Raw genomic sequence first — 15858 nt, forward strand, 5'->3', positions numbered from 1 at the left:
ACCAGATTTAGTTTTAATTGAACCAAACCTGCCAAGTGTAAACACACCCTTAGTTATTCATCTGGATCTTGGAACAGCCAGCAGTTCACAACCAGAAGATCTAAGAGGTCTAACTGTTTTGGAAGCTCTTAATAATTCTGCTAAATACAAAGTAATACACAGAAAACTGTGGAAAGGCCAAACATTCTGACTTATGAATCATTCAATTATTGGACACATAAAGAGTTCAAACTGCGATGATACTGGCATTGTAAGTCATTTCACAATAAGTGGTAGCCAAATTTAACGGCTACTTTGGGATAATTGCCACACAGGCAGAAGACATTCACACAACATGTAGACAGCCATGCTTCTCACACCCTCTGTGCATCATTGCTACTGGGGCTTGGTAAATGCAATTCTCACAATCAGTTGATGTCTGTCAGATCTAAGTATAGGGAACGATATGTAATTATGGACGATGCATGCAATAGCAATTTGAGGCTTTCCTAGTGCATTTTCCTAATGGTTCAAGGTGTTTATACACTATGTTCCAAATAAAGTGCCCGATGTGATCTTCTGCTGTTGTAGCAAGGGCTGAAACAATTAGTCAACGTTATCGACAATAAAATAATAATTTGCTGTCAAATAGTCGTTTAATGTCATTTAACCTGTTGATACGCAATCGCCCACACGCAGTAGTGACGTTACTCTGCTTACATTTAATATAGAGTTTACATCTATAAATGTAATTAATGTTAACAAATTATACATCTTTTCAAAAGGTCTAAGGGTTCAACGTTGATATCCGATCTCTGTTTCACGATAGCAATGCTCCAGAAACAGCAATTTAGTTATTTGTGCCAGGAGTACAAATGAAAACACGCAATATCAAAACGGGACTTCATACCTTTTGTATAAAAACATAATCGCCAGATGAATCCAGTTCGCCACACTTAGGTCAATTGTCCATGACAAGCGTTCATTGAAAAACATCCAATGGGACTTTTTGTCCAAAAAAAGTTATAAATCTGAGAAATATATTCTTCATTGTTTACATGAGATCTCGCCTGAAAGAATCACCCTTCGTTGTCGTCGTTCAATAAACTATGCAATCTGAGCAGCATCAATGTTGTAAAACGTATCGGTTACCTAACGTAACCTCGGTTCTCTCTAGATTAGGGAACGAGTATTGCGTAAGCTAGCTTACGCTACGGGAAAGATTCATCTTTTCTGAGATATTGAAGCCAAAAAATTATCCTTAATTTTTGTATCCATTGTCAACGCAGTGCGGCAGCTGCAGACCTTGAGCGGGCTAGCTAGCGAGCTCATAGGTTGCTCTGCGGCAACTGCTGCAGCCTATAGACGAGCTTGGGCGAACTCGCATCCAATGAGAGGCGTCCGCGCTCACTGCATCAAAGCCCGCCAAAAGGGCGTGACTAGAGTGCATATAAGCGTAGTTCAGTAGGCTGGAACCCTGGTTTTCATTGACTGAAGCGAAAAGTCGCTGCGTGGCGCGAAGCACGGCCGGCTACGCAATACTCGTTCCCTCATCTAGAGAGAACCGAGGTTACGTTAGGTAACCGATACGTTCTCTTACGAGAGGTTCTCTCGTATTATGTAAGCTAGCTTACGCTACGGGAACCCATTGTCAACGCCGTCGCGCCAAGCATCCACTGTATAAGCCCCAGGGAATTAAGGGGGACCGGGGAGCCCTTATGAGTGGGGAAATAATATTTGGCCGGCAAGAATGCGGGTCACTGATTGTGTAATACATAAGCACATAGTAGGGCGGGAACGACAGAGCGGCGGTGCCGGTCTGTGTGGAATGTGTCCCATCAGTGCAGCTCACCAGGGGAGCTGTAGCGTATTAAACCGCTAGTAGTTTTGCCTGCAGAGCGGGCACTTCCATATTGTAAAATCTGACAAAGGTGGAGGGGAAGTCCATCCGCTGCCACACATATGTCGTGAATGGAAATTCCGCTGGACCATGCCCACGAGGATGCCATGCCTCTAGTGGAGTGAGCCCTAATGCCCAACGGGCATGGCAGGTCTTTTGACGCGTATGCAGCAGCAATAGCGTCCACTATCCATCTAGATAGTGTCTGTTTCGAGGCGGCGAGACCTTTGGTGCGCCCTCCGAGCGAAACGAAAAGCTGCTCGGAGCGTCTGAAAGCAGCGGAGCGTGCAGTATACAATCTCAGTGCTCTGACCGGGCAAAGGAGATTGGCGTCGCGTTCGCTATCCGGTGCTGGCAGCGCCGATAGGAAATGACCTGTGCTCTGAAAGGAGTACCGATCACCTTGGGAACATAGCCGTGTCTAGGCTTTAAAATGACCTTGGAGTCACTTGGTCCAAACTCAAGACACGCAGCGCTGACAGACAGCGCGTGAAGGTCTCCCACACGCTTGACTGATGACAGGGCAGTCAGAAAACGGTTTTGAGTGAAAGGTATTTCAAATCCACGGATTGAAGTGGTTCGAAAGGGGGCTTTCATAGTTTCGAGAACTATAGAAAGATCCCAGATAGGAACCGATGGAGGCGCGGGGGTTCATCCTTCTAGCTCCCCTGAGGAAGCGGATGACCAGCTCGTTTTTACCCCATGACTGGCCGTGCAGGGTTCAGCGAACGCCGCAACGGCCGCCACATACACTTTGAGCGTGGATGGGGATCTGCCCTCATCCAGCAGCTCTTGTAGAAATACTGAGCAGCGACGACACCCCACATGTCCGTGGGTCCAGGTCTCTGTCGGTGCACCATTTTGAGAACACAGACCATTTTGACGCATAGAGTCTTCTCGTGGAAGGGGCTCTAGCGTGTATGATGGTGTTTATTACTCCTTCTGGCAGAGCGACGGGTAGTCGTTGATCACCCACGCATGCAGCCCCAGCTCTGGGTGGGGATGCCAGATTGTGCCGCGAGCTTGAGAGAGGAGATCTGCTCTCACTGGGATGGGCCACGCGCTGTCAGTGACAGCTGCGTAAGCTCCGGGAACCATGTCTGATTCTCCCAACGCGGGGCTATGAGGAGCACCGAGTGACGCGTTTCCCTGATCCTCTGCATTACCTGTGGCAATAGCGAGACGGGAGGGAAGGCGTAAAGCGGGCGTCTGGGCCAGTCCTGGGCCAGCGGCGTCCTCGCTTCGAGAAAATTACTGGGCAGTGAGAGTTCTCTTTGGACGCAAAGAGGTCTATCTCTGCTCTGCCGAATAGGTGCCATAACGTCTGGACTGTTTGAGCGTGCAGGGACCATTCCCTGGGGAATATTGTCTCTGGACAGTCTGTCCGGGCCGTCGTTCAGGTGGCCTGGCACGTCGCGTCGCCCTCAGCGAGCGCAGGTGGCACTGGGACCAACTCAGTATGCGTTTTGTCAGATGGAAGAGGTTCCTGGATCTGACACCGCCCTGACGGTTTAGGTAGGATACCACAGATCTGTTGTCCGAACGGACCAGGACGTGGTGACCCTGAATGACCGGGAGAAAGCGCACGGCGGCGTACTCGACCGCTATCATTTCCAGACAATTTATGTGAAGGAGCTTTTCCTGAACTGACCATAGGCCGAAACCGGAGAGCCCTCGCGAGACCGCGCCCCAACCCGTGTTGGACGCGTCTGTCGAGATGACTTTTCGGCGAGATACAGCTCCCATTGTCACTCCCCGCTGATACCATTCGGCCACTGTCCAGGGCTGCAGAGCTGATATGCAGGTCTGAGTCACCTTGATGGGCTGGCGGCCTGTGGCCCAAGCCCGGCGAGACGCGGGTGTTTAGCCAATGCTGAAGCGAGCGATGTGCAGTAAACCCAGCTGAAGTACTGCTGCGGCTGAGGCCATGTAACCTAGCACTCTCTGGAATTTCTTCAGAGGCGTGAGGCTGTTCATCTGAAAAGATGCGGCTAGTCGCTGAACACGGCGCGCGCGCTGTGTAGATAAGCGAGCCGTCATTGCCACGGAGTCTAGTTCTATTCCCAGGAAGGAAATGGTCTGACTGGGCTGTAGTGAGCTCTTGGTCCAATTGACTGCAAGACCCAAACTGTTCAGATGGCTGAGGAGAACTGCTCTGTGAGACAGAAGCTCCATATGTGACTGAGCCATAATCAGCCAGTCGTCCAAATAGTTCAGAATTCGCAAACCCTGACTCCGCGAGGGGTGCGAGCGCCGCATCCATGCACTTCGTGAAAGTACGAGGTGCTAAGGACAGGCCGAACGGAAGGACGGTGTATTGATAAACCTGGCCGTCGAGGCGAATCTCAAGAATGGCCTGTGACGGGGATTTATCTGAATCTGAAAGTATGCATCTTTCAGATCGAGAGAAATAAACCAGTCCCCTGGCGCACATGCGCGAGGAGTTTCCTGATTGTAAGCATTTTGAACGGTCTTTTGCAAGCACCTTGTTCAAAACCCTGAGATCTAATATGGGTCTGAGGCCGCCGTCTTTCTTGGGAACAAGAAAATAACGGCTGTAAAGCCCCGACTCGCTCAGAGAGGGTGGCACTTTTCTATGGCCCTTTTGCACAGAAGGCTTGCTATTTCTGAACGAAGCATGCACGCTGCTTCCGTGTTCACAGTGGTTTCGAGCCAGCTCTGAAGCGAGGGGCGGCGATCGAACTGTAGCAAATAGCCCTGTTGTATTGTGCTTAACACCCACTTGGATATCCCTGGAATAGCTTCCCACGCTTTGAAGCGTAACGCTAGAGGGTGAATGGCCAATTCGCTCTGATTGCCGCACACAGAGCTGAACAAAATGTGTGAGCGCGTTTAGTGTGTTCATGCATGATTGCTCGCAGACAGCATGAACAGGCTGTTTTGTGAGTGACTTCCGATTGGAATGAATGGGGAAAGAGTCACATCTGTTACGTGATGCGTAAGCATAGTCATGGGCACGGGACTTACACACAGAGGAATGGTTGCTGGCCGTGTAACAGAGCGGGCAGAGAATGGGCGCGCGCACGCATTTGCGGGCGCATTTATTGACTCTAGCGCTCGAGCGGTTCGTAATCGCTTTATGTGAGCGTGCTCTGGTGGGGACACGAGACATGCAGTGCTTGTGTGCAGAAGTGAACACTGGATTGTGGGCACATTTTCTACACATAGGGCTGGTCGTGTGACAGAGCGGGCAGAGAATGGGCGCACAGACGCATTTGTGGGCGCCTTCATTGACTCTGACGCTCGAGCGGTTCAGTAATCGCTTTATGAGAGCGTGCTCTGATAGGGGCACGGGATGTGTTATGCTTGTGTGTAGGGGCTGAACACTGGGTTGTGGGCACTTTTTCTACACATAAGACATGTTTGCTCTTTACAAGATTTATTTGGGTCGCCGTGAAAACGGCGTTTGAGTGCAGGCAAGCGGGCAGTGTCACCGGCTTGTTGGCTGCTAAATTCACCACTGTAGTAGCCTGAGAGAAGGGGACTGACAGGGGTAAAGCTTTGACAGTGGTCCGGCCGCGGCGGACTGAGCCGTCGCTTGTTCAACACAGTTAGGAAGACTTCGGCTGCTCGGGTTTCAGCGTTACCTTAGATCGAGGCCCGCGGGAGGCGGTCTCGCGGCGACTGTCTGAGCCTGATCGAGGGCGGCCGCCCTGTCGACGCTGAGAAGTCTGAGATTGTTGAACTGGGCGCTGTGAAGAGGCTCGTGCAGGAGGCTGATCACGTGAGCGGCCTGCAGAGGAGCTAGCGCGACGCCGCAGGAAGAGGTTCATGGCTTGGGTGGCTTTCTGGACTTCTGAGAAGCGGTCAACAATGCCACTCACCGCGGAGCCGAAGAGACCGGTTGGAGAGAGCGGTGCGTTGAGGAACGTGGAGCGCTCTGCTTCTCCCATGTCGGCTAGTGTTAGCCATAAGTGTCTCTCGGTCACAGTCAGCGAGGCCATGCACTTCCCTAAAGCTTGGGCTGCAGCTTTGGTAGCCGAAGGGCGAGGTCTGTCGCGCCAGTAGATCAGTAACAGCCTCTGGGTGCCTGCCTTTCTCATCCCACTCCGAAGAAGGTCTGCTTGTAGGATCTGTAAAGCGGCCATTGAGTGCAGAGCAGATGCGGCTTGGCCGGGCGGCGGAATAGGCGCGGCCAACATAGGCGGAAGTCGCTCTGCAGGCCTTAGACGGAGCACAGGCTTGGAACGCCATCTCGCGGAGGGCGGACAAAGGTGTGCTGCTACCGAAGTCCTCGACCGGGGGATGGAGGAGTAGCCTCTCTCAGTGGCGCCGCCCACCGATCGCGAGAGAGGTGGAGACGTGTGAACGGGTCCTGGCTGAAAACGGAGCGTTCCACGACTTTGCAAGCTCCGTATGTAATTCCGGCAGGAAGGGAGCGGCCCGGCCGCGGGTGTAGAGCGGCGATGGCTTTGAAGAAAGCAGCCGCCGAGTCTGTTGGGTGCCTGCTCAGGGGCGGTGACCACTCGAGCCCGAGGCGGTCGACGGCCTGTGTGAGGAGGCGTGTTAACTCCCCTTCGACTCGGGCGCTGGTCCTGCTGGATTCCTGGGCTGAGGAGGAGGCTTGGGAGCCTGTCCACTCCTCGCTGTCCGAAGCCATGATGGAACAGCAGCCCTTATCCTCCGGCTCGTCATCCGAGATGGCAGCAGTGCGGCCGCCGGCGGCAACTGCGCGTCCCGGGGCGGGGAGGGTGAAAGCGATGCTCGAGGGAGAGGCTCCGGCGAGGCAGTCGCTTCAACCACAGTTTCCGGCAGCCTTTGTGAGCGGCGCTTCTTCCTGCGCGGCTGAGGGTAGGCGGCGCGGCGGTTTCTGCTTTGATCGCTTCGAGTCGAGCCCGCAGGGTCGACATCGGTAGCTCCTCGCAGAAATCGCATCCGCCCTCAGTGAGGGCGAGCTCTGCGTGCCCCAGTCCCAGGCAGAGAGCGCAGATGATGTGGCGGTCTCCTGTGCTGAGAAGGGCGCGACATGAGGCGCAAGTGGAGCGAGGCATCTTGAAAAAGACGCTCGTACTCTTTTGTGAATAGTTCTTGAGAACTAGCTTGCTTAATAAAAGGATACGTCGTCGGATGGCGTAGCTCGCAGGATGGCTGAAGGTGGCTGAGACGGCCGGCTTCTTCTAGCGCTGTCCACGCTTGCTAGATGCCCCTCAAACGGCGACGCGGCTTCCAGGTCAGCGATGCGGAGAGCTTCGCTGAAGAGATGAAAAATGAAAACCAGGGTTCCAGCCTACGAACTACGCTTATATGCACTCTAGTCACGCCCTTTTTGGCGGGCTTTGATGCAGTGAGCGCTGGACGCCTCTCATTGGATGCGAGTTCGCCCAAGCTCGTCTATAGGCTGCAGCAGTTGCCGCAGAGCAACCTATGAGCTCGCTAGCTAGCCCGCTCAAGGTCTGCAGCTGCCGCACTGCGTTGACAATGGATACAAAAATTAAGGATAATTTTTTGGCTTCAATATCTCAGAAAAGATGAATCTTTCCCGTAGCGTAAGCTAGCTTACGCAATACGAGAGAACCTCTCGTAAGAGAACTGTATATTAGAGTCTCATAAACAAAATGAGCCTGTCTCCAAAGTCTATTTTTAAAAATGGGGTGTAGTTTTATTCATAATAGCAAAGCCGTGCAGTCAGATTTGCTGTCGTCTTGAAGGGCGGAGCCTTAATTTTACTCAGTACACCGGCAGTGATTTTACAGAGAAAAAAGCTTGGAGGAACCTCATTTTTTGTTAGATGATCTTCAAATTTGAAACATATCTTCTTTAGACTTGTGGTTTTGAGAACATTGTATTTCTGGGTTGTCTTGGCACTTTTATTATTGTTTTTTAGATTATAAAAACATGTTCATCACAAAATATTTCCATTACTATAAACTTCAGCTTCTCTAACTTTTAAAAACATATATTAATTCTGAAACTTGGGAAATAAAGCGCAAAGTGTCTTCTTTCAAAAGATACTACAACTGTGTCCATACGCCAAAGGGTCCAGTAAATACAACCATTTAAGTTCAGGTATGTCATTTTCATGGTTTGTAATCAAAAAGGTGGTGCGTATCAACAGGTCAACATAACACGAGATCACATTAAACTTGACTGATACCGCGTGAGAGCAGCGCTGCAGTTCACGCCTGACAGAGGAGAGGAAGAAAACAACGCTCACAGTCCAGATGCACTTTAAACTTTCCAAACAGCTACAGGTGATGTTGATCGCAAAATATGAGGGATTATCCATTTGAATTATACAAAAATACTTAAGTAAATACTTCAGCCGATCCGCTGAAGCAAAACTTGCATGTCGAGCGTCTTTATAGGAAACACCCCGGCGTTACTTATTGAATCATAATGCGTCACTGTGTATTTCTTATCGTAAAGAATATTGGCAATATGCAGCTTTATTAATAAGAGGGAGTTTGTGTTTATGTGAGTTACGGATAGACTGAAGTAAACAAAAAGGTGAGAGGGAAGTCTTTCACTGCAACAAAATACGTTTATGATTTGTTTTGGCTTGTTTTCCAATATAAATATCGAAAACAAATTACATTTTCTTTAGCAGCTATACTGCAGAAGAAAAAATGGCTATCAAGAGAATGTTGAATATAATATTAAAGATACAAATATTGTAAAATATCTAAAAATCCTTTAAAAATTTTTAAAGATGCATTCACCCGAGAAGCAGCATATAAGATGTTTAGACTTGCTTTTAGAGAACAGATCTTTAACAGGTCTTTACTGCACTCGCAGAAGTATAACAACGTGGAAAAAATACAACTATACAAAATACACTTATATTTAAGATAAATCCTCTTACAGTAAGTCTAAATATCTTATACACCGATCAGCCAAAACATTAAAACCACCTGCCTAATAATGTTTTGGCTGATCGGTGTATGTTGCTTCTCAAGTAAATGTATTATGTTTTAAGGATTTTTAGACAAAAGCACTTGATAACAAAAGGGTTTATTGGAGTGAATTTTTTACTGAATAAAACAAAAGTATTTCAGTGAATGTTATTTAGAGGTATTTTTAAAAGATGATTTTGTCCTCTTTATTGTTAGCCTACACGTTTAATACAACCTTTTCAGTCGGGCATAAGCTGAATAATCGGTTAAGAGCTAATGATTAATCCTTGCAATAATCGCACAAATGGTGGAATAATTGCTCTAATAATTGTTAGATTAGTCGATTATCAAAATAATCGTTAGTTGCAGCCCTAGTTGAAGCCCATAGATCTGCCTCAAGGTTCAACATGATGTGCATTCTGAAACGCTATTCTTCTCATTAATTCAAAATTGTACAGAGTGGTTATCTGAGTTACTGTTGCCTTTCTGTCAGCTCGAACCAGTCTGCCCATTCTCCATGACCTCTCTCATTAACATGACGTTTTTGTCCGCAGAACTGGCACTTACTGAATGGTTTTTGTTTTTGGCACCATTCTGAGCAAACTTTAGAGACTGTTGTGCATGCTGTGCGGCCGAAATCACTGAGATCACATAGGAATATTCCGGGTTCAATACAAATTAAGCTCAATTGACAGTGTTGGTGGCATAATGTTTATTACCACAAAGAAAATTACATTAATACTAATTTCAACTCATCCCTCCTTTTCTTTAAAAAAAGCATAAATCGAGGATACAGTTGGAAGTGAATGTGGCCAATTTTGGAGGGTTTAAAAAGGCAGAAATGTGAAGCTTATAATAAAAAATAAAAAAAACACTAATTCTTCTGTTAAAACTCATGTATTTAAACTGTAGGGTTTGCAGTGTATCATTGTCATGGCAACAAAGTTGTAAAATTGGACATAACGTTAGAATTTTACGTCTTGTAGCTATACTTTTGACACATTTTCAGATTGGCCCCGATCGCTTCCATTGCGATTACCTCACAGTACATGTCGAAATTAGGTAAATTTTTGTGGTAATCAACATTATGCCACAAATGCTGTTGATTGAGCATAACTTGTACTGAACCTGAAAAATTGCTTTAAAATATCAAATAAAATGTCTAAAATGAAAGAAGAGTTTTAACATCCTTTACATGCAAGCATTTTCCTCCAGGGCTCAATCCAGTGGCCGATGTGGTAAGTCAGCGTAACATAGATCCTTTGTAGATGAGTATGGCTCCAAACTATGACACTTACTACGACACAACCACATGTTATTGTGCACTAAAAGTAAAGCCTTACAAATTGTGAATTGAATGAATGAAACTGATCATGTTCATTCATTCATTCCCGCCTACAGACTTCACAGAGACAAGAGTGCTCTATGAGGTGGGGCTCTACTTTCTGGTAAAACATTTCCCATTGGTGAAAATCCTAGTTAATCACTACCTGACCGAAACTATAGCCTGAAACATACTTCAAAAACTAAAAAAGCTCCATAGACATCAACAAACTCTAAGTTCAGCCATGCCAAGATAAACAATAATATTTTTGATCAAACTCGTGTAACATCATACCTCGATTTTATATACTTGATTTCAATGTACTCAATCGTGCAACATTCATGGGTGTCACACTGATATCTCAAGGTCAAAATGTCCCCAGTTTTGAAGTGTTATAGATGGTTTCTCATCATGTAAATGCATGTAATACAACGAGCTGCCAGGATGAGTCTTTTCAGCACCAGAGTGAATCTGAACTGCATTTATAAGTGATTGTACTATATTAAACAAGGCCTAATAAAATGTATAATAATGCTTAGGGTCCTGATATTTGATAGTCCTGATAATGCAAAATGTAAAGAGTGGTTTCACCAGGATACACTATGGCAAACATGGTTACAGGATAAGTATACACTACCATAAAAAAATAAATAAACAATACTTTAGAAACACGATTGCACACGGTCACTGATTACATGCATTTTAAGTATTTTAAATGAATATTGGAAGTTTTAAAATAGTATTGTCACTGATTACATACATTGGCGGCCAAATGTTTGGAATAATGTACAGATTTTGCGGTTTCTGAAGGAAATTGGTACTTTAATTCACCAAAGTGACACAACTGATCAAATTAGAGTCAGGACATTATCACTATTTGAAAAAAAGTCATTTTTTATCAAATCTAGACAGGCCCCATTTCCTGCAGCATCACTCCAACACCTTATCCTTGAGTAATCATGTTAAATTACTAATTTGGTACAAGAAAATCACTTGCCATTATATCAAACACAGTTGAAAGCTATTTGGTTTGTTAAATGAAGCTTAACATTGTCTTTGTGTTTGTTTTTGAGTTGCCACAGTATAAAATAGACTGGCATGTCTTAAGGTCAAAAATTGCAAAAAATAAACCGCTTTCTCTAGAAACTCCTCAGTCAATCATTGTTTTAAGGAATGAAGGCTATTCGATGGTTGAAATTGCCCCCCCAAAAAAGATTTCATACAAATGTGTACACTACAGTCTTCAAAGACAAAAGGACAACTGGCTCTAATAAGTACAGAAAGAGATGTTGAAGTTCAGATGTAAAACTAAACAAGAGTCAATAGTTTGAGAAATAGACGCCTCACATGTCCTCAGCTGACAGCTTCATTGAATTCTACCCGCTCAACACCAGTTTCATGTACAACAGTGAAGAGAAGACTCAGGGGTGCAGGCCTTATGGGAAGAATTGCAAAGAAAAGACACTTTTGAAACAGAAAAACTAAAAGAAAGTTTAGAGTGGGCAAAGAAACACAGACATTGGACAAACAGATAATTGGAAAAGAGTGTTATGGATCTTAACACCAGTGAGCTTTTGTGGGATCAGCTAGACTGTGAGGTGTGTGAGAAGTTCCTGACAAGACAGTCACATCTATGGCAAGTGCTACAGGAAGTGTGGGGTGAAATGTCACCTGAGTATCTGGACAAACTGACAGCTAGAATGCAAAGGATCTGCAAAGATGTCATTGTTGCACGTGGAGGATTTTCTGATGAGAACTCTTTGAAATAGTTTAAGAAGGTCTGAATTTTTTTCCAAATTGTAAAAGTAATTTTTCACTTAATTAATGTCCTGATTATACATTATGATCAGTTGAATGCCACTTTGGGGAATAAAATTACCAATTTCTTTCCATAAGAGCAAAATCTGTACATTATTCCAAACTTTTGGCCATCAGTCTATGTATATAACATAATTATGATTTTTCAGCTGGGCAGAATTATTAATATTTCAATTCTGGTGTCACTATTTCCCTCTGCTGGGCTGATTTTTTGTCCCACTCCATCCCCGATTAATCATTTTACTCTTGATGAACAGTACTTTAAAATTTTACAAGTAAAGGAACTGTTTTGCATATGTCCTGAAAGTAATCATAATAATTAGAAATGTATCATTAGAAATACAAACTTAACTATTCATAATTCAGGTTTTGTTCAAAGTTTTGTGAGAGTATAGAAATGTGAATTCAGTATAGTAAATCAAATCAAACCAAATCCTTACTCCCTTTATCATTTATGCTTTTAAAAAAGCACATTTTAATAAAATACAGGAATGATTTTCCAGTTATTTATCAGATTAATTGAAGAAATAATCAAAGACTAATCGATTATCAAAATAATCGCTAGTTGCAACTCTATTATTATTTTCATTCTGTTAAATCTGGCAAATCCCTATTGCTCTTTACCTGAATGGCATGGCATCTCTCTCTCTCTCTCTCTCTCTCGCTCTCTCTCAATAATAACCTGAATTATTGTTACTGGAAAAACTTGGCAAATTAATAAGAAATGTCCTTGAAACATTGCAAGATGCTTTCAGAGTCTCTCATTTTGTTACTTTTTTTGATGACAATAGTGGCTAGAATGAAGTTCACACCATTTTGAAGTAATAACAATAAATGTAATAACTATGGTATTTTGATTAAAACTCTGTTTGCCTTTGTGAATTTGTAAAGGTGCATGACTATCAAAAACAACTACAGTCAAAGAACAAAATTATGTCTGCCATCTATATCGAAGACCGAATGATTGATTAACCCTTGTGCATCAATAAAAATATTTACTCAGAGTTCCTTAGCAGACAAAAGTGTGTCAAAAACTGCCATAAAAATATTATATATTAATATAACTTTCAATGAGTAAAATTTTTTTTAACCAACATCAGTCCTGATCATAACTACAAAATAGTCATTAATTTTCAGGAATTTAACCCTTTAAATGTCAGTTTGTTTATATAGTGCCACTGTTGTTTTTTTTTTTTTACACACACACATACAAAACACACTCTGACAGCCATACAAACACAGCCACACACTTTTAGCTACATTTATTCAGTTGGCCTGCAGTGCTCTATAATACAGCAAACAGGAAAAAAGTATGTATTTGCTCCATAGGCTAAGCATGAGAAAAATGGCACCATCTGGTGGAAAATGTTTAGAATTTACATTTGGAAGCCAGGGCTCCAGAATGAAAGCATAATATCATAGAATTCATGATTTTATGTTTTAATGACACTGGGCTCAAATTGTGTCGTTTTAATAGGTTTCAATGGGGGACTTTTTTGTCATTATGGTCCAGAGTGTAACTATTTTGTGTACACAGTGTATAACAGATGTTTTATAGGAACTGATGTTGAAATATAAATATTCCCCAAATAATACACACCGTTGACCAAATGTATGCCGTTGGCATGAACAGCCAAAATGATCGAAACAATTTAAAAGACAAAAATGTCCCTAAGGTCGCACAAGGGTTAAAGTGGTAACTGGGGAATTATATTAGATATATTCTGTGAATGACAGCAGTGAAGTGACTCACTGAAGCACTCGTCCCCTCCTAGTGAGCTCGATTTTACATTCATACACTGATTCAAGTGCGTAGAGTACAAACTTGAACACAAACGTAGGCATTAGCTCTATTAAATCGAGGGAAGGAGACAGTGAGATCCAGTGCTTACCCTTGAGACGGTGAGGTCTGTCATGAGCTGCTCAAAGGCCCGCGTCTCCTCCGCCTGTTTCTGGTTGTGCAGCGCGATCTTCTCGCTGAACTTCCGCGGGTTGGAGCCACTCGAGCCCGGGGATCCCGACATAGTTGGGCCACAGATCAACTTGTCAGGGAAATGAGTGTCGATCTTTCGCGATATGAGAATCAAATGTATCTAAATTGTCCCCCCATGTCTGAAACGCATGTAAGAGCGCAGTCCAGATGCTTTAGATGGGTTTGAGGAGGTCAGTTAAATGACAAGCGCTCTACCACACAGTAAATGAGCAGGAAAACGTGGTGAAACAGTCGCATTAACAACTTAACTGACTTAATTGAACAAATTTGAAAAATAACGATGGTGTGCTGAAACTGTTTTTCCCTGAAGCGCCAATGTTTGTATGTATATCGACTTTCTGTTTGCTAAAAGTTTGTCAGGAAACTGGACATCGCTAAATATTCAAGAGTTTAGCTAAGACTGATTTATTTGGTTTTATCAAACCAGCTCTTTAAATGTTATATTATTGTATCGTGGGAAGAAACAACGACAAGATTATGAATACTGTGCAATTCCCAAACAGAAAAGCTAAAATATTTCGCTTAGAGTCACAAAACCATCAAGTCCTCCAGCTAGCGAGCTAAATACTGTAAATCTGACAAGAAAAACGTTTACTTCGTTTTTATATGATTACAGAACTATTTTAACTGTCTACCATTATTGTTATTATTTGAAGTAGACACTTGGCCGACGTTTAACTGTCTAAATGTGTGTACTTGATTGACAATGCTTGGTGAGATAGGTAGAGTCAGCCGTGACATAATCCAACATTAAAACAACAGAATGACTCATTGAACAGCCAAATTAATGTTCAATGAGTCAAAACAATGCTATTGACCACAATACTGAACTTAGTTGGGTGCGATTTCAACAAGTGGCCTCGCGAATGTAAACCTCATTACGCGTTCAAAACTCACTTAATCAAGTAAGCGCAACACGAACTTCGCAGCAAGGTAGCAAATACAACTCGGCACCAGACACTCAATGTCCTGCGCGAGGACAATCAGCGGCCACTGTTGTCATACGAGTCTGAGAAAATGTTTAGAAATTACTTATTCGTGAAATTTGATCGAGTAGTCCGCATGTATTCCCTTGGACTCTCTTCTCCGTGTCCATCATCTAGATCCACCTGAACTGTGACACACCGACTCTTCAATCCACGGTACACATTTGTTTTGTCAACTCCGATCGCTCACTCCGAGTGAAAACAAGCCGGGGGAAAAGCCTGCCTCAAAACTGAATGCCAATTTTTTCAAGTAGTGTCCACGAGGCGGCAGTGGCGTTCTCTTAAAGGGACACACAGCCATTAAATTTATTTTAAAGACCCCATGAAATCGATTGATGAACTCCATTGTCTTTTCCTGTGATGTATTTCTTATTGAAACAGTAAGAAGGACATATTGAAGGGCTCTTCTCCCATGAGGTTTAGGTGTACGCAGGTCTCTCTCTCTCTCTCTCTCTCTCTCTCTCTCTCTCTCAATTCAATTCAATTCAATTCAATTCAAATGAGCTTTATTGGCATGACTGTATACAGTGTACAATGTTGCCAAAGCAGTAATAAACACATTACAAACATAAAAAAAACAACAACATGTATATACAATAAATGAATAATAATGATAATAATAAACAAATAAAAATAAGTACAAACGACAAAGTGAAAAACAGAGAGCAATAAGGAAGGAGAAGAAAAAAAAAAACAAATCAATTAAAATATGAGTTTGAATAGAGGTGTAATCTGATGAGGGGTCAGTCTCTAGCCCTCATGTGATGACAGGACGACACATACTGCGCTGCCAGCTGAACACACTCCACTTTCTCTCCCATTAGATACGAGAGTTTGTCTACGTCATTTATGTCCTGGAATTCAGGTAGAATATGAGCTATTTTTGTAAAGTGAGTGCTTCTAATGGTCTCATATTTACTGCAGTGAGTGAGGAAGTGAAGTTCATCCTCCACAACTCCTTCAGTGCAGCGTGAACACAGTCTGTCCTCTCTGGGTCTCCGGTT

At 43.9% G+C, this 15858-nt stretch overlaps 1 protein-coding gene across 2 annotated transcripts in view; it reads right to left on the reverse strand.

Moving 5' to 3' along the window:
- The window catches only part of LOC127662458 (CREB-regulated transcription coactivator 3-like), a 54944-nt gene extending 39876 nt beyond the window's left edge, over positions 1-15068 (reverse strand). For both annotated transcript variants that reach the window (XM_052153644.1, XM_052153637.1), the window contains exon 1: positions 13768-15068. In XM_052153644.1, the coding sequence (XP_052009604.1) occupies positions 13768-13899 (132 nt within the window). In that variant the 5' untranslated portion in view covers positions 13900-15068. The remainder of the gene's footprint in view (positions 1-13767) is intronic.
- Positions 15069-15858: the final 790 nt, after the last annotated feature.

Source organism: Xyrauchen texanus, chromosome 2, assembly GCF_025860055.1.
Source record: "Xyrauchen texanus isolate HMW12.3.18 chromosome 2, RBS_HiC_50CHRs, whole genome shotgun sequence".
Taxonomy (NCBI): domain Eukaryota; kingdom Metazoa; phylum Chordata; class Actinopteri; order Cypriniformes; family Catostomidae; genus Xyrauchen; species Xyrauchen texanus.